We start from the raw sequence: 19492 nt of genomic DNA, 5'->3' as shown, positions 1-19492 counted from the left end.
CAGCCCTATATAAGAAAAGCTGGCATAGATCGGATTGTAGAGAACAGGATGTCAACACTTAAGTTGTTGATTTTTTTTTTTTTCTCATTCTCTCGATAATTCTTAGAAGCATAGTGGCAGGCCCACTAAACCTAGAGGCAAAGAGAACCAGCCTAAGGCTGAAGGTATAAACCTATTATAAGCACAATTATTTAATTATAATCAAAATTATTTTTTTATATTTGTTACTGTCACCTAAGATTATTTTTTCCCCTTATTTTAGTTATCATGTAGTCAGTGTGATCACACATCAGAAAGTCTCCCTCTAGCCAACTGATCGCAAATACACAGCGGGTTGACTGTTTAGGGCAGCTGCTGACATTCTGCCCTGAAAGGTTATGTGTAGTCACCCTTCTCTCTAACCATTGTCCCCACCATCCTCAGGGACTTAGACAAAACCCGTTTCATCGGTCACTCCCTGATCTCAAGGGAAATTTGAAAGCGGCCCCAGTTGTGGTGGTGGTTACACTGTTGTATATATTTGTTAAAACTCCTTGAATCATACACGCAGTTTCAAGATTGAAAAGGCAATAGCCAGGAGTTCCCACTGTGGTTTAGTGGTAATGAACCAGACTAGTATCCATGAGGACAGGGTTTGATCCCTGGCCCCCCCTCAGTGGGTTAAGGATCCAGCATTGCCATGAGCTGTTGTGTAGGCTGCAGGTGAAGCTCAGATCTGGTGGCTGTGGTGGAGGCTGGGAGCTACAGCTCCGATTCGACCCCTAGCCTGGGAACTTCCATGTGCCATGGGCGTGGCCCTAAAAAGACAAAAAAAAAAAAAAAAAAAAGAACTCTTCTCTGCTCTTGAAACATGTTAGGGATTGAGGGGAAATATATGATTTAATTATTTTAAAAATATGAGAAAAGGAGGGAGGGAGTGGGAGGGATCGGGAGCTTGGGCTTATCAGACACAACTTAGAATAGATTTACAAGGAGGTCCTGCTGAATAGCATTGAGAACTATGTCTAGATACTCATGTTGCAACAGAAGAAAGGGTGGGGAAAAAAATGTAATTGTAATGTATACATGTAAGGATAACTTGATCCCCTTGCTGTACAGTGGGAAAATAAAATAAGTAAAATCCTTTTCTCATATTTTTAATTTTTTTAACAGTCTCCCCACCACCTCACACTTCTCCCCCCTACCCCGGGCCTTTTGTTATTGTTGTTCATAGATTGTGGTTTAAAAAAAAAAAAAAAATTTAAATACCGTTTAGTATATTGGAATCCATTCTGGATTTTAAATACCTGATGCTAAAGTACAGAATGGACCTGCTTCATCGTTAACCTCTGTGTATACATATTTGCCATGGTCAGCCTGAGCATCGGCTAGAGAGGACAGAGAAGAAAATATCACTTTCTCCTAAAACTTCTGGATGCTTTCCAGAAATAACTGAGTTTTATTATATACATTTTCCTAATATGCTCCAGGAATCATTTTGAGAGGAAACAGAAAAAGGCCTTCAGTCTTTCTGTTGGTTACCTGAATACTATTTTTGTCCTACAGAACTGCGACCTGTCTGGGTGTGACCTTCAAGAAGCCAACCTGAGGGGTTCCAACGTGAAGGGCGCCATCTTTGAGGAGATGCTGACACCACTACACATGTCCCAAAGTGTCAGATGAGGGTCCCAGAGCTGAAGCAAGAGGCCGAAGATGGAAAATGTTTTCCTTACCACTTTTCTTTCTCCACCCACTCAGTTGTCTAGAAGAAATAACACTGTAAGGAAATTTAAAAAAAAAAAAAAAAAAATTAGAGGATTATGCTTGTTTTCAGTGGTGCGTAAAGGAAAAAAGTGACTTTTTTCCCCCACTTTCTGATTTTAACAGAGAAGCACTCATTTAATAGACATAGGGAAGCTAGATGAGATTGTTGCCTTTTGAGTGGAGTAGGGGGACCTGCCTGGCTTTGTGACCAGGAATAGTATCTATTATATTTGCTTTTAAATAGGCATGATGTGGAAATACCATCTTAAATTTGAAATGCATTTGAAATTTAATTTATGAAAAGCACAACTTATGCAATTATATTTATTGAATCTCTAGATGCAGTATGGATATTTAAATTGTTAAATCTTATGAAAATTTTGAAAAGGTTGTTCAGGTTTATAAATAGCTTTAGTGATGCCTACCCTACTTCGAAATACCTGTCCCACCCCGTGAATAATGGTGAGATCAGACTCCCCAAGGCTCTCTTTTCAGGTTCCTTTTTATAATTAAAAAAACAAAACAAAACAAAACATTAGGAGTGCCCGTTGTGTCTCAGCAGCCGTTGTGTCTCAGCGGTAACAAACCTGACTAGTATCCATGAGGATGCAGGTTCAAACCCTGGCCTCGCCCAGTGGGTTGGGGATCTGGTTTTGCCACAAGGTATGGTGTAGGTCACAGATGAGGCTCGGATCCCACATTGCTGTGGCTGGGGTATAGGCCAGCGGCTACAGCTGAGATTCACCCTCTAGCCTGGGAACCTCCATATGCCAGGGGTGCAGCCCTAAAAAGACTTTAAAAAAAAAAAAATTAGCTAAATAAAGAAATGCTTTGTTGCTGATTGAGACAGAGCAGAAGGAAAGAGACATTATTGTCCATTGTTGTCAGCTGAAGGTACAGTGGAACTCTCTGGACGGAGGAAGGATTTACCTAGAGCTACAACTTTTAAATGAGCATTCCTTGGGATTTGATTCTAAGCAAGTTCCACTCAATGCTAGACCAGGCAATTCTGTCAAAAATTTACACTACCAGCCTAGTTTCCTCCTGTATAGTCAAAACAAACATAGGAAGAGATAGTTCAAAAAGCCAAGGCACATAATTAACATTCATTTCATGTAAATGCCAAATAGTTTAAACTGGGCCATCTTGGAAATATTAAATCCCAGTCCACTGCAATCAAAGCTATAAAATATGCATATGGCCAATTTATCTTTTAGAAGTCAGCATAGTTGCAGCTCAAACCCTAAAAAGGGGAGTGAGAGATTTTAAACTGACTGTTGGATTTTAATTTTCAAAAAAACTTAAATGAAAATAAGGCATTGGGCTGGTCCAAGATGTAATACCAGTCAGTTAGCACCTGTGGTTGTTTCTAGTTTGTTGTCTTTTAATAAGTTTTAGCCTGGCCTGATTTTTTTGAGGCATTACCTTGGTGGCAACAGGGCAGGGCCTGTACTTCCTCACAGTAACCAGTGTCCTTGTGTCTGTCCCCAAGCGCAGGGATCTAAGCTGTGTCCAAAAGGGTTCTGAATTCTCCAGGCTCATCCGTTTGAAGCAAGGAATCATCAAAAAACCACTTTGTCTCCTTTGGGAGAATGACATGTCTTCAATATTTACATAGTTTATTCTTCTATATATACATATGCAAAGCTTTCCTTAACAGTAAAGGGTACATATGCATAGTGGGAGGAGATCAGACCTTTACAGGTGAAGGAAAGCAACTTCAGAAATGAATTATTTTCGTTGCTTTATTATTTTTACCGAGACAGAGAAGTATTGTATTGAGAGATATCTATTTTCATAATCAATATATGCCTAAATTATATTTAAATCATTTCATTCTGTACTATATTTTCAATAATCATAGACTCTGTTGTTCATCCACTTAAGGGCACCTCTGTAGACATAACCTAAAACTGCAGAAGAATCTGAAAGATCCAAACATGCCATGCGTAGAAAATGCAGATTTGGGATCTGATGTGTAACTGCATTAATAAACGATGTGAAATGTTGGAAAGCAGTTTCTTGTCTTGCTTTTGAAAATCTGCACTTTCCATATCTTGCTCCCATTTCTTCAGTATGTGTTGAAGACTAACCCTGCTGGTCTGAGCAGAAAAGGAAGCACAGCATAACACTTATGACAGGTCAGTCCCTTTGAAAGTGCCCATCAAATTGTTTCTTGAAGCATGACTGTTTTATGGTCCTCTTCTTAAAATCCGCCATACTAACAACACAAAGACATGTCATTAATTCTGAACAAAAAAAGCCTCTCTTCCAGTAATTTAATTTGTGTTACTCTGTCTGATGAACATTACCAGTGAGCTGTATTAAGTCAGTTAAGTACATCGCCCCTTAAGTGTTCTCGCCTGACAAGTAGGAGAAAGAAGTTTAAAGAGGAAGGGAAACTGCAAAATTGAAACGTCCGTTAACACATTAACACTAGCAATGAAACATGTTTGAACACATAGGTAAAAACATAGTTGTTTGAGGAAGGGCTAGAAAAAGGTTTTTAAACCTAAATTACTAATTATTAAAAACTTCATATTCATATAATTATTTAGAACAATACATATTGTATGCTGTAAAAAAGAGTCAACTATAGTTCCAAAGCCATTTTAGTAGGAAATACTGTAAAATCATTTTCTTATGAAGTTTACCATTATAAAGCAAGACTTGAAATACATTCCCCAACTGTTCATTTAATGCATTGGAAGCAAATCTACACCAAGTCAACTTTAAATCATCGTTTATACATTGAAAAGCCCTAGAATTTAAAATCTCCGAAGAAGCATTATCTTTAAAATAGTTCCTGTAGTGGCTCAGTGGTTAACGAGCCCAACTAGCATCCATGAGGACACGGGTTTGATCCCTGGCCTCGCTCAGTTAAGGATCTGGCATTGAGATGTGGTGTAGGTCACAGATGTGGCTTGGATCCCGAATTGCTGTGGCTGTGGTATAGGCCACTGGCTACAGCTGCCATTCACCTGGGAACCTCCATATGCCTGGGATGCGGCCCTAAAAAGACCAAAAAAAAAAAAAAGATACAACACTACAAGGAAAACCAGTGACATTGTTTCATACAAAGAAACTTATGTGGAGTTTCTGTCCTGGCTCAGTGGTTAACAAACCTGACTAGGATCCATGAGGACTTGGGTTTGATCCTTGGCCTCCTCAGTGGGTTAAGGATCCAGCAGTTGTGGGAGCTTTGGTATAGGTTGCAGATGCTGCTTGGATTCCGAGTCTCTGTGGCTGTGGTGTAAGCCAGCGGCTACAGCGCCAATTCAACCCCTAGCCTGGGAACTTCCATGTGCCATGGGTACAGCCCTATAAAAACAAAAAGACCAAAAAAACAAAAAGCCCAACCTTGTGCAAGGAATTCTCTGAAGCCCTTTCACAGCCTTAGGCAGGTCAGCAGGAGTTCATGAGTCCTTCCTGCTGAGATTTTACATTAGGACAAAACAAGTTTCCATCTGTCATTCGGCAAGATTACTAAATTATTATTGTATTTTATTAATCTTGAGGTGTTTCTTTAAATTCCAAAAATGAACCCATTTTCTCTCTAAAGCCATCCTTTAGATTTTAGGAAATTTCTAAATTTGGAAAAAAAATAACTATAAAATCCAATTATTTAAGCCCAGTTTACTGAATTCAGCTTCATGGTAAATCACGTGGAACTGTGAAAAGGACCAACATTTGTCATGAAACATCCAAATACCTTTAACTGCGTATTTGTTTGATATCTTACTTGGTGCTAGAGAAAATGAATTTGGCCTTGGCCCTTGAGATCTGTGACAATTCTAAGGCAGACTTTGAGGGCGTGAAGCATATTGAATGAAATCACAGACCATGTGTCTGTCTAAAAATTTCAAAGCATTTTTCAAACATGTAACACCAATGGATAGAAACAACCTACCAGAAATCCAGTGATGCTTAAACCCGGAGTGAGTGATTATCATGACAATAAGTATCAGAAGTCTTAATTCCCCCTTTTTTCAGTCCTGACCAAAGACCACATCGGCTTAACTGTTAGAAAGCACATCTCTTTCAGCAAACAGGAAATCAATTGGACAACTTAAACATCATTCGTATGTAATGGACTCTTGTTGAAAACCAGCCTCTCTCGTTACCTTTACAGTGAGATGAGGTCTCACTCCTTTGTGTCAGAAAGGTGTTGAGATAATTCAAAATGCCTAAATGAAAAAATTTAATGATAATCAATTATGTCCTATTTCTAATTCTCCCCTCTATTTGCAATTCTACCTTAAAGTTTATCCTCCTCTACTCTTTCACAGACCTGACGACCTCCACAGAGGAAAGCAGGAGTTCACTTGGGCAAAACAACATTGCTCTTTATGCTGAAATCCTTGCAAGTGTAATTATTCCAGAGGACAATGGGCAACCTGATTTAGTATCCTACTTGAGAAATTGCCAGTCCTGGCCCTAAAATGAACAACCATCCAGATATTTTTAAACATTTTACTGCTTAGCGAATGTAATGGGCCTTACATTCAACTGTACATGAGGGTTTGATTCTGTGTCAGATAAAACATCTTTGATGAAGAAATAGAAAGTATTAGGTCTAATCTGATTTATTCATTCATTCATTATCTTATTCATTCAAATCTTTACTTACTGAAAAGTTGACTAAATGCTAGGATTTTTTTTCATTCTATGGCCACATCCACAGCATATGGAAGGTCCAAGCCAGGGACTGAAGCCGAGCCACTGCCTCAACCTATGCTGCAGCTGTAGCAACACCAGATCCTTTAACCCATTCTACTGGGCCAGGGATCAAACCCGCACCTCCTCAGCGACCTGAGCCACTGCAGTTGGATTCTTAACCCACTGTGCCATGGTGCTAACTCCACTAGGGATTTATAAATAAATGCTTACATAAGATGGATCTTTGAGGAGTTCCTGCCGTGGCTCAGCAGTTAATGAACCCAACTAGGATCCATGATGATGCGGGTTTGATCTCTGGCTTCGCTCAGTGGGTTAAAGGTCTGGTGTTGCTGTGAGTGGTGGTGTAGGCCAGTAGCTACAGCTCCGATTCAACCCCTAGCCTTGGGAACTTCCATATGCCATGGGCGTGGCCCTAAAAGACAAGAAAAAAAAGATGGATCTTTGATTATCATGACTTACAGCCCAAGGGAAAATTAGGGGAAGACAATAAGGTATTCAAATAAATGCAATAAAGAGTAATGGGTCTCTTTTTTCAGTGCTTATACTGTGCAAATAAAATATCCAAGTGTTCACTACTGGGGTGGAATATCTATCAGTAAAATCTGGATCATGAGCTCCCCTTGGCAGGACTGTAATAATGATTGGATGTTAGTCTCATTCACATGCTAGGTAACTATTTCTCGTCTTTGTACTCCCATTTCCTTTAGCATAGGGACTTGCATATTTTAACTTGGCATCTGACATGAATTCAACCACCATCCAAAATCTACTCTAGATGGTTTGGCACTTAGCATGTTCTAACCACAATGTTTCATGATTCTCCTTACTTTTATGATGCTGTACAAGGCTTTAAAAAAGATGTGCTACTTATATACAATGGAATATTACTCAGCCATAAAAAAGAATGAAATAATGTCCTTTGCAGAAACATGGATGAACCTAGAGATTCTCATAGTAAGTGAAGTAAGCCAGACAAGAGAAAAACAAATAGCATATAATATCACATATATATATATATAATCTTTTAAAATGATGCAAATAAACTTATTTAAAAAACAGAAATAGGTACACAGACATAGAAAACAAACTTACGGTCACTAAACAGGAAGGGGGAGAGATAAATTAGGAGTTTGGTATTAACATATGCATACTACTATATATAAAATAGATAACTAACAAGGACCTACAGTATAGCACAGGGAACCCTACTAGTACCGTGTAATAACCTGTAAGAGAAAAGAATCTGAAAAAGAATATATGCATATATATATTAACTAACGCAAGGTTGTAAATCAACTATACTTCAATTGTTTTAAATAAATAAAATTAATTTGAGGAGGAAACCTGCAGGGTAGCAGACTAGGAAATCTTCAAACTGACCCCATCTACTTGAGGATTCTATATGGGCTTTGTATAGTACAAAAAATCACTTCTTATTACTTATAAATCAGCTCCTTTTATACATGAGGAATCTAAGAGCTGAGACAGCTTGCAGGCACCCTGATTCAACCTCTATAATTATTACAAGACCTCCTCTGTGAAAGTTTTTATGTGTGCATTTAACATCGCTTATTCTAGGAGAGTTATTTTCCTTGAACTCTGGATAGGTCTGTCAGTTTCCTCAAGGGAATCCTATCTAGCTAGATTTTAATCTCTTTGAATTGTGCCCTCAGCTATAAAAGTCTTAGTGAAGTTTTAATGGCTAAGATTTAGGTAAATTTAACAGATATACCAGTGGGTGTTCCAATTACATACACCATTAAAGGGCTTTATGTGAGGCTTAAAAAAAATTACTATTAAAAAAAAAAACAAACCCATAGTCCATGTGTACTGCAATTTACCAGCAGGGAAGATTTCAGCGTCCTGGAAAAGTTTCATATAAAAAGGAAGCTAGAAGAATGAAAAGTCAGATGCAACACACGCCAAAGGAAGCCTGAGTTTTTTTGGCTCTTTGCTCTCAAACAGGTAAGATACTTTGTGTTTCTAGTGCTTTTTTTTTTTAAGACTGCATGCTATTGTCTGTCTATAGGTCATTTTATACCCTAAAGGCTAAGACGAAGTATGGCGTCGAAAGAAACCTTGATTTTTAAAAGTCCTTGTCGCCTCCGGCCACAGAGATCCAGCCTTTGGGGAACTGCAACAGCTCATCAACCAGTATTTGGTTTTGTCCTTAGCCTCTTCCCCACCAATGAAAATTAATTTGTGAGAATTCCACATCATTAGCTAATTCAAGGCTGCCTTGGCCAGGGAGGCAGCTGGTCTGGGCCTCTGGGCTTTGAGAAGGGTTGAGTCCTCTCATATATTCACAGATGGTCCAGCCAGCAGTGGCGTCTGGCAGACTAGAGGACAGATAACTGGGCAAAATGTAATTAGCACCATAGTGTCGCCATTTAATGTCAAGCAACTTATATTAGCCAGAGATTCCTGATAGGAGGCACTTTTCAGAGCAGATGGCCCAATTCTCTTTATCTCAGGAATGAAAACTCATCATGAGAGGTGGTGGAGGGGGGAATATTAAGGTGAATAGGTGAACTTGACAAAGGAGGAAGGCTGGGGTTTGGATAACCAAATAAATAATAAAAATTTAAATAGTTCGGTTCTAAAAGAAGTACTTAACATGTGAGTTGAAAGGACTGACTGATTTTTGTTCCCAGGGGCAAGGACACTCAAGGCAAGTGAGTACCTGCCTGTGAAAACTGTACCTGACTCTCCCTTCCATCCTCTGCAGGGTCGGTGACACAAACGCTGCACTTTTCACCAAGGAGGTCTTTGCTCAACCCGGGCTGGGTCTATATTTTTGATTATTAAAGTATAGTTGATATACAAAGTTGTGCCAATTTCTGCTCTACAGCGAAGCAAATCTGGGTCTATTTTGATGGTTGCATTGATGTTCCTTAGAATGGAGCCAATTCCGAAACTTCTAGCCGGACTTCTGCTGCTGACTCTGTGTGTAGTGGGCTGCTCCAGCCAACACTGGTCCTATGGATTGCGCCCTGGAGGAAAGAGAAATGCTGAAAATGTGATTGATTCTTTCCAAGAGGTAAGTTCCTCTCAGCTTCTAAATGAGACATGGCTTCTTGTGATTCTGGTGAATCCTGTGCGCATCCTGTGTGAGCCCAACATTGCTATCTACTCTCAGCTCTCACCTCGGTATTCCAGGGAAGATAAAGCACTTCCCAAGTCCCATTCCTGCTTTAATTCAGAGGGAGTCTAATGAAACAGAAGGAACGATTCCAAGAAGAGCAAGCACAAAGGAGTGTGTCTGACTCTGAGGATCCAGAATTGCCAAAGGAAGGAGAAACAATGGGGTGGATTCTTTGGGATTTGGAAAGAAAATCTTAGAGCTCTACCTATTTTTTAAGTGTCATATTTAAAATATATCTATGGTGAGTACTCATTGTGGCTCAGCGAGTTAAGAACCCAACAGAGTGTCCATGAGTATGTGGGTTCAATCCCTGGCCTTGCTCAGTGGGTTAAGCATAAGTCGCAGATGTGGCTTGGATCTGGTGTGGCTGTGGCTGTGGCATAGGCTTTAGCTGCAGCTCCGATTCGACCCCTAGCCCAGGAACTTCCAAATATCCCAGATTTGGCCATAAAAAGAAAAAAAAAATCTATGATACTAATTCAGCAGTATCTTTTTGTTTTTTGTTTGCTTTTTGTTTTTTTGTTTTGGGTTTTTTTGGTTTTTTTTTTTTGCGGGGTTGGGGGGAGGTTTGGCTGTACCTGCAGCATGTGCAAGTTCCTGGGCCAGGGATTGAACTTGAGCCACGAGAGTGACACTGCTGAATCTCTTAACTGCTAGGCCACCAGGAAACTCCAGTTCAGCAGTACATTTTTATAACATAAGTAAGTTTCCTTATTAAGGGTGCGTGCTTTATAATTTCTTTTTTTATGATATGGGCACTTGAGCAAAGAAGTTAGAGGAGAGGACTTAGCAAGCTCGAGGAGACAAATATATACTGGAAAATATGCTAGATTTTATTTCCTATAAGTTAGATACTTACTAGTACCAATAATAATATGGAATAATTGGGTTTTTTATCTCTAAGAGGCGATTTCTTGGGGCCACGTGAGGATTACATAAGAGAGGCCAGATATCTTTGCTGGTTAATCCAAAAAATGTTAATGGATTAATGAAAAACATTAAACATTGTTATTGCTTTTTAAATTAATGGGAAACTAACCAGGCCCTAAGGGATGAGCGATTAAGGGCCAGACACTCAACATAGAGCTGAAAATGGGAGCTGTAGCTAGAGAAACTTAAAACCATTTTGTTTTCATTGGAAAGAAATATCCCATTTTTGGAGAAATAATAACAATAATTTAGCATGAAACAAGCCCAGAATCTGACGTCTCCTCTATGGACTATATGTGAAACAACTGTCTTTTAACTAGGACATATTTAGTAAAAACTAGAAAATAAGATCAACTCTATTTGAAACTATAAGCTTTTGCATTTCTTCGTGTACCTCATGAGGCTCAAAGCACCTCATTCTTATTGTCTCTAGGGAGAAAATATGTCTCATTATTATTGTCCATTTCCTCCAGAATCACACACCAATCTGTAAAAATGCTTGACAGCAAATCTATGTCCTTTTAAAGTCCTCATCCCAGAAGTTCCCCTGTGGCTCAGCAGACTAAGGATCTCCCTTTGCCACAGCTAGGGTGCAGGCGGTAGGGTTCGATCCCTGGCCCGGGAACCTCCACATGCCCAGAGTATGGCCCCCAAAATAAATAAAGTCCCCATCCCAGTGGGCAAATTTCTCAGCACCACAATCCCCTTAATTTCACTTTCCACACACAATTTTTGGTGGAAATGGAAAACACCCTTTCCTTTTTTAATCTCCATTTCCAAAAAATCACATTTTTCCTGCAGATGGCCAAAGAGGTTGCTCGACTAGCAGAACCTCAGCGCTTTGAGTGCACCGCTCACCAGCCCCGTTCTCCCCTCAGAGACCTGAAAGGAGCTCTGGTGAGTGACAGCATTCATAACGTGGAGTTTTCGAGATGGGCAGGCCTGGGTACCACTTCTTGGGCTGTCACTTAGAACAACCACCTCTCAGCCATGGCAGGGCTTACCTTCCTGGTTGCCTGAATTCCTCCTGTGCTGGATCCTTACCATTTCATAACATCCCTTTTCAGTGGTTAGCCAGCACTATTGGTTAGAATCTTTTTCCTTTCTTAGTTAAATGGAACGGCAATCCCTTTGCCACCTGTAACTCCCAATCTTGGCTCTAACCTTTAGGATGACCAACAAAACAAATTTCTACCCACTGTCAAGTGTCACTCCTTCAAGTATGTTTATCAACCCTCCCGCACTATTCTTCTCCAGGCTCACCTGCACCTCTCCACCAGCTTTTTCTTTTTTTTCTTTCTTTCTTTTTTTTTTTTTTTTGTCTTTTGTCTTTTTGTTGTTGTTGTTGCTATTTCTTGGGCCGCTCCCGCGGCATATGGAGGTTCCCAGGCTAGGGGTCTAATCGGAGCCATAGCCACCAGCCCACGCCAGAGCCACAGCAACACGGGATCCGAGCTGCGTCTGCAACCTACACCACAGCTCAAGGCAACACCAGATCGTTAACCCACTGAGCAAGGGCAGGGACCGAACCCGCAACCTCATGGTTCCTAGTTGGATTCCTTAACCACTGCGCCACGACGGGAACTCCTCCACCAGCTTTTTCAATAGTTCTTGGTATGACATGATTTTCTCTGGGAAATGCAGACGTCGGAACCAGTGCTCTAATTTTTTTCTCTTTGGAATAAAAAATTGTAAATGGAGTTCCCATCATGGCACAGTGGAAACAAATCCAACTGGGAACCATGAGGAGGTGGTTTTGATCCCTGGCCTTGCTCAGTGGGTTAAGGATCTGGTGTTGCCATGAGCTGTGGTGTAGGTCCCAGATGTGACTCAGATCCGGCACTACTGTGGCTCTGGTGTAGGCCGGCAGCTGTAGCTCCGATTGGACCCCTAGCCTGGGAACCTCCATATGCCACAGGTATAGCCCTAAAAAGCAAAAGCAAAAAAAAAAAAAAAAAAAAAAAAAAATTGCAAACAAGAAAATTTATAATTCAGATCCAGAGATTTGATTAGACTATAACTGTTTTCCAAATTCCCACCCCAAATGGAAATCTACTAACCCAATATAGGTTTTTGATTTAAAAAAATGTATAGGAGTTCCTGTTGTGGTTCAGCAGGTTAAGAACTCAACTAGTATCCATGAGGATATGGGTTTGATCCCCGGCCACACTCAGTGGTTAAGGATCTGGTGTTGCCACAAACTGCAGTGAACGTCAAAGATATGGTTGGGAATCCATGCTGCTGTGGTGTAGGCTGGCAGCTCCAACCCGACCCCTAGCCTGGGAACTTCCATATGCTGTAGGTGTAGCCCTTAAAAAAAAAAGAAAAAAAAAAGATATACAAATAATTGAATAGAGAAATGGAAATGATGTTCTCCGAGCTGCACGGTCCACTTATTTGCAGTCATTAAAAGGCATTATGGGAGTTCCCGTCGTGGCGCAGTGGTTAACGAATCCGACTAGGAACCGTGAGGTTGCGGGTTCGGTCCCTGCCCTATGCTCAGTGGGTTAACGATCCGGCGTTGCCGTGAGCTGTGGTGTAGGTTGCAGACGCGGCTCGGATCCCGTGTTGCTGTGGCTCTGGCGTAGGCCGGTGGCTACAGCTCCGATTGGACCCCTAGCCTGGGAACCTCCATATGCCGCGGAAGCGGCCCAAGAAATAGCAACAACAACAACAACAACAAAAAAAAGACAAAAAAAAAAAAAAAGGCATTATGGTTAATTTCCATTTATACCCAGGAGCAGAGAAAGCCTGAATGTATCATATATGAAGATAAGTGATAGATTTTATTTTCTCCATTGACTTCAACTTCTACACCCATAGGACAAAGAAAAAGTGAAGAGACATCTTTCTTTCCTTTTCTTCTTGAATCCTGCTTACCTCATGATAAAAATAATAGTGAGCAGTGAAACATTCCAAACGTGACATTAGAACGAAGGAATTGAGGCAAAGGCTGGAATAATAAAGACAGATGGATCAGACCTTTCTTGCGCCTCTGTGCTCAGATTCTCTCCTTAAACTATGAAAGGAAATCTTATGTTTATTAAACTTCTTATAAAGACATGATGTATCCCTCTAGCAAGCCCTAGGGTGCAAGAAGAAATGGACCTATTCTTTCTATATCAACATTTAGAAATTAAATTTGTCAAACACATAATACAATTCAGCTCATAAAATCACCATTGATATATTTGTTACTCACATACTTTTCAGGAAAGTCTGATTGAAGAGGAAACTGGGCAGAAGACTTAAATCCATTGGACCAGAGACACTGACAGCAAGCACTGTATAATTCTGACTCTGAAATTTGTGACCAATTACTATCTGTAAATTGTGTGAGTTTCAGAAATTCTTATGCCAAGTTGCACCTGTTTGCACTATAATGAAGTGCTGTGTTGTGAATAAAGTGGCATAAATGTTAAGTCTTTCTCTAACTCAGAACTCTGGTGGGGAAGGGACATTGTACTCACTCAAGGGGGACCCCCAAATGTGTTTACAGAGGGCTGAGGAGAGAGAACACAAAGTCATCGTTATTGTTGACTCATGGCTTACCTCCACCATCACCTGACCCTGCACCCACAGGACAATGGTCACATGTTGGTCTGGGCCCCAAACTGGTTCAGCTACAGTTTTCCAGGGGTCTGTGGCGTTCTCTTTGACCATCCCCTACAGAGGTAAGGTGATGCCATGACCCAAGCTTCCTCCCCAGATTGTCTCCAATCCTTTTGAAAGTCAACTGGACCCTGAAAGAAGCCTGGGGGAAAGGAGGTCTCACTAGGCTCCTGGTCCAAGGCTCATTCTGGCTCCAGGGGTCCCTCCAAGTTCACCAGAGCAAGCAGAGAACGCTGAAGTTTGGGATCAGGGCCTGATAACAATGTTCACTTGCCTGATCCTGTTGGTATTTCTCTTAAGAAATACACTATGGACTGTAATCAGTTGAAGACAGGATTCAGGCATTCCCAGGTCCATTGGTCAGACGGCATTGCCACCCGTCATTCTCCAGAATGGGCTAGATAAACACATGCAAAAAAATTTTTTTTTTTTTTTTTTTTGGTCTGTCTTTTTAGGGCCGCACCCATGGCATATGGAGGTTCCCAGGCTAGAGGTCTAATGGAAGCTGTTGCTGCTGGCCTACACCACAGCCACAGCAATGCGGGATCTGAGCTGCATCTGTGACCTACACCACAGCTCACAGCAATGCTGGATCCTTACCCCACTGAGCGAGGCCAGGGATTGAATCAGAAACCTCACGGTTCCTAGTTGGATTCGTTTCCACTGCTCCATGACAGGAACTCCAATGCATGCATATTTTCATTAACCCACACAACGAACTTGAAAGGCGGATATTACCACCTCCCCTTTAAAATGAGGAAATTGAGGCTCCGCGAGCTTACAAGACCCACTTGGTTCTGTCACGTTCCATGGTCACCTCTCCTGAGTCACACTATGATGAGCAGCCACTGCACTTGGACTTGAGAGCCCAGATATTTGTTTTCTGGGGATCATGTGCCAACTTAGTTTTACTGGTGACCATTTCTCCATGAGATCCCAGACACTAGGACACTAGTGTTCTCCTTTTCCCTCAACATTCCCCAGTGGCTTTAAGACTATTTGAAAAACTCAAATTTTAGATAACTTGCCTGATATCACAGCAACAAATTGTGCCTCTATTCTCATGGCCAAGGTCAAGGCCTTTTTTCGTCTTTTAATCAGACAGATGGAACCTTCTTCCTCCCCTTCAAAAAAGGGCAAGACTTGTGCTAAGGAACTTGAGCAGAGGTCAGAAACATTCCATGGGGTGTGTGTGTGTGGGGGGGGGTAAACCCTTACTTTTCAATACCTATCTTTGCTACCGTAAACACTAGATTTCCCAAGTATCTTCTATTGAGGAAACTAAAATAGAATCAAATAACTTCTTGTCCCTTTTAAACAAAATTAGGCAGTGTGTGGTTTTCCTTATGAAACAAAAGGAAATTATTTCATTAATCAATACATACAAGGCAGGAGAGGTTCCAGTTGCCAATTACTCAGGACCTATTTGGGGCTTTTCTTTTCTTTTTTTCTTTTTTGGCTGCCCAGCAGCATATGGCATTCCCAAGCCTGGTGTCAGATCTGAGCTGCAGTTGTGACCTATGTCACTGATGCAGCAACCCCAGATTCTTTAACCCACTGTGCCAGGCTGGGGACTGAACTTTTGTCCTGGTGCTGCAGAAATAAGGCCACTGATCCTGTTGCACCACAGTGGGAACTCCTATTTTGATTTTTATAAAAACAATTATCATTCACAATCTTTGCATTAGTTAATACATTAGAAAAAGAAAGCTACACATCCATTTATTTAATATATCCTGCTTGGAATGTCAAGTTTCTTTTGCCAAAGCCTGTCTTCAGAGGCAGCTGTGGGCCTCCCTGACTGGGATAGAAAAAAAGGTGCTCAGGCAGCTTCCTGAGGCTGAGGTTAGAGGTTTGGGATGGCACCTGGTCCTGTGCAACTACATGAACGCACAGGTATTTGATGCTCAAATGGCTCAGGGAAAAGAGAGTGAAAATGATCCCTTTATCAAAATTTGGAAACATTTTCCTGAATCAGAAGAACTCTCTAACTAACTCATCAATGTAGCTTCAAAAAGTCTGCAACCTTTCAAAATGAAGGATGGGGGAACATACCAAATGATACATTTAGTGAGTTCTCAAACATCCATGGCTTTAAATATCAAGTAACAGAAGGAACTGCTTAAAGAGAGACAATATTTTAGCAAAAAAATTGGAGAAGTTGCAGGATCCTCCAGGTGACTGGAAAAAAAGCTAAGAGTCACTGCACAAGATATCAGCACTCATACATCTTGACAGTGGAAGACGCCTTGAGTAGTATTCCGTAATGGGACCCTAGATCCCAAAAGATTCCTCAGGTATATATTGATTCAGAATCTTTGGGGCCCAAGCTATCAGCATTCTTAACAAGCATTCTGGTGATTCTGGGAGTTCCTGTCGTGGCGCAGAGGAAAGGAATCCTATTAGAACCATGAGGTTGTGGGTTCAATCCCTGGCCTCGATCAGTGGGTTAAGAATCCGGCGTTGCCGTGAGCTGTAGTGTAGGTCAAAGATGCAGCTCGGATCCTGTGTTGCTGTGGCTGTGGCATAGGCTGGTGGCTACAGCTCTGATTCGATTCTACAGTTCCATATGCCGCGGGTGTGGCCCTTAAGAAAAAAGCAAAACAAAACAACAAAAAAAGCATTCTGGTGATACTTATGTATATAGATAGTAGAGAATTATTGCTGTAAAAAGCAATAAACTGCACGTTTTTAAGTACTGGGACACTTTCTTTAAAATAAAAAATCTAGGTGTTCCCTGGTGATGCAGCAGGTTAAGGATCTGGTATTGTCACTGCTGTGACATGGGTTTGATCCCTGGGCCCGGAACTTCCGCATGCTGAGGGTGCATCCAAAATTAAAACAATTTAAAAATTGAAACAAAAAATCTATGCATTAAACCCAGGGTAGTGAGGCTAGTCTAACTGGAGTGAGGCTGCCCCCTTTCCAATCTGATCCACCACCAGTAGTTTGAGGAAAAAAAAAAAGAATGTGTGTGTGTGTGTGTGTGTATATATATACATGCATATGTATATATATACACATACACATATATATGTATATATACACACATACACATATGTATATATATATATACACATATATATATATATATATAAACTGGGTTACTTTGCTGTACAGCAGAAATTGACAGAGCATTGTAAATCAATTATAATAAAAAAATTTTTTTAAAAAGAAATGTGCCTTGAATACCAGTTTTCTAAAGATGATATTTCTTCTCAGGCAGTAGCTTCTTACCTTTGTCTGACATTGGAATAATATGAGGAGATTTTTAAAAAGTGCTACCCCTCCCTCCCCTCAGAAATGCTGATCTAACTGGCCTGGGGCATGGTCTCTTTCCAGGTTCAACCTAGTTTGTGGGACTTGGTTTGAGAATGGGTTCCTGTCCTTTCCACGTAAGTTATCAGCTACTCCTTTTAACCTCTTTACTTCCTCTTACCTCTGCCTTATTATCTGTGGTGAAGGAATGAAGAAATACAACTTATTACATCAGAAAACTGTCAGATCAGGAGTTTCCGTTGTGGCTCAGCAGAAACGAATCTGACTAGCATCCAAGAAGACGCAGGTTTGATCCCTGGCCCCGCTCAGTGGGTTAAGGATTTAATGTTGCCATGAGCTGTGGTGTAGGTAGCAGACTCGGCTCAGATCTGGTGGCTGTGGTGTAGGCTGGTAGTGGCAGCTCTGATTTGACTCCTAGCCTGGGAACTTCCAAATGCCATGGGTGCAGCCCTAAAAAGACAGAAAAATAATAATAAAGAAGAAAAATGTCAGATCAGATGCCAAATGGATGGATGAATGGGCTGCAAGTGCAGGTGGAAGAAGAACCATATAGTTTGCAGGTTTTATTGCTTCCAGGCAAAGATGAGTCAATGACCCCACAGTACAACTTTAAACAGACAGAACCTATAATGAAACAGGACCAGAAGGGACTGTGGGTGTGATGTGTCAAAAAGGAAAAGTTCAGGAATAATTTCATTTCATTAATAAAGGTAATAATAATCAACTAAATACACAATAAACTTTAAAATACATTTCCATTTTTAATTTAAAAAATAAATAACAGCAAATCTGAACAAAATTTTTCTACTTCAATGCACATCCTTTCAACTCTTTGTGTTCAAACCCCAACTAGTTCACAAAATCAAGGCAACTGAGCTTTTGACATATTTGGATGAACAGCTCAGAAAATGTGACTAATGGATGAGTGTGGGCAGTGAATAAAGGAGATGAGCCTTGGCTGGATGGTAAGAATGAGCCTGAAATTACCTGCTTGAAAGGAAAACTCTCCCCTTTTGTAGTTTAGAACTGATAGTTCCACTCTCAACCCACTCAAAGAAGAACTTACCTTTTCCAACATAATTTAAAAAATCCTACCCAGTCATATAGACCTAAAAGCCTTTAAAGAGAAACTTAGGTTTCTTCTGACTCTCCTTTTCATTCACTTAGAATAAAAGAAAGGATGCTAAAAGGATGCTAAACATCACGTCACCTCAAATATATGGTTTTTTTTTTTTTTTCAGGAGGAAATTGAGACCCAGGGAGCAAGTAGAAACTGCCTTGCCAAAAGGTATGCTCTTGTTTGGTGTGGATGGTGGGCTTTGTTTCCCCTTTTCATTTTACCTGAGAAGTGAGAGGAAGGAAGTTGCACATGGAAGGGCCTTCTAAATACCTTTTATAAAATGACAGCCTGGACCCAAGGGAAATTTCTGTGGGGCTGGAATGATCTGAGAGGTGAGGATATGGGTGTACACTGTGCTAAAAAGCACATCCATCCATATACCTCAGGTTTGTGCCTTTAACCATATGGAAGTTATTCTCAATTTAAAAACAAGAAATCACCCCCATGATCTGGGGGCAAGGAGAGGGGAAGGACTCTTGAAGCTTGGAAAGAGTCAGCAAAGTAGACTGCTATCTCAAATCCTGCTCTAGCTCTGTTTTTGTTTTTTTGCTTTTTAGGACTGCACCCATGGCAAATGGAAGTTCCCAGGCTAGGAGTTGAATCAGAGCTACAGCTGCTGGCCTAGGCCACAGCCACAGCCATAGCAACGCAGGATCCAAGCCGTGTCTGCAACCTATACCACAGCTCACAGCAACGCTGGATCCTTAACCCACTAAGCGAGGCCAGGGATCAAACCCTTGTCCTCATGGATACTAGACGGGGTTATTACCGTTGAGCCACAACAGGAACTTCCAAGTGGCAGGTGCTTTTAATGGGTCTGATAGGAGAAAATGACTATTTCTAGAATCAAAACATGAAGGTGGAGGAGGGGGAGGCCACCCATGGCCCAGCAGCCTTATTTAGGGTTCCCTGTTGTTAAACGCTACTCACTCGCCAATCCCACGCACACAACAGTCCTTGCATCCTGGGGCTGTTTCCTTTGA

At 41.0% G+C, this 19492-nt stretch overlaps 2 protein-coding genes across 7 annotated transcripts in view; both read left to right on the top strand.

Moving 5' to 3' along the window:
- Nucleotides 1-3757, top strand: part of KCTD9 (potassium channel tetramerization domain containing 9) — a 64590-nt gene extending 60833 nt beyond the window's left edge. For all 4 annotated transcript variants that reach the window (XM_084997730.1, XM_003132815.7, XM_084997728.1 and 1 more), the window contains one exon: nt 1546-3757. In XM_084997730.1, the coding sequence (XP_084853856.1) occupies nt 1546-1662 (117 nt within the window). In that variant the 3' untranslated portion in view covers nt 1663-3757. The remainder of the gene's footprint in view (nt 1-1545) is intronic.
- GNRH1 (gonadotropin releasing hormone 1) lies at nt 3631-17505 on the top strand. Of its 3 annotated transcripts, XR_014825731.1 has the most exons (6): nt 3631-3884; nt 8271-8388; nt 9322-9463; nt 11300-11395; nt 13712-13833; nt 17453-17505. XR_014825731.1 is itself a non-coding variant. In XM_084993167.1 (4 exons), the coding sequence occupies exons 2-4, from the start codon at nt 9323-9325 to the stop codon at nt 13748-13750; spliced, it is 276 nt and encodes a 91-aa protein (XP_084849293.1). In that variant the 5' UTR covers nt 8270-8388; nt 9322; the 3' UTR covers nt 13751-13917.
- The last annotated feature ends 1987 nt before the right edge of the window (nt 17506-19492 follow it).

The sequence above is a fragment of the Sus scrofa genome, chromosome 14 (assembly GCF_054392235.1).
Source record: "Sus scrofa isolate SSC_HxYL_T2T_F1_AM1 chromosome 14, Sscrofa_HxYL_maternal_Yorkshire_Landrace_v2.0, whole genome shotgun sequence".
Taxonomy (NCBI): domain Eukaryota; kingdom Metazoa; phylum Chordata; class Mammalia; order Artiodactyla; family Suidae; genus Sus; species Sus scrofa.
The sequence above is the reverse complement of the archived record's forward strand: the minus strand, read 5'-3'. Positions and strand labels throughout refer to the sequence as shown.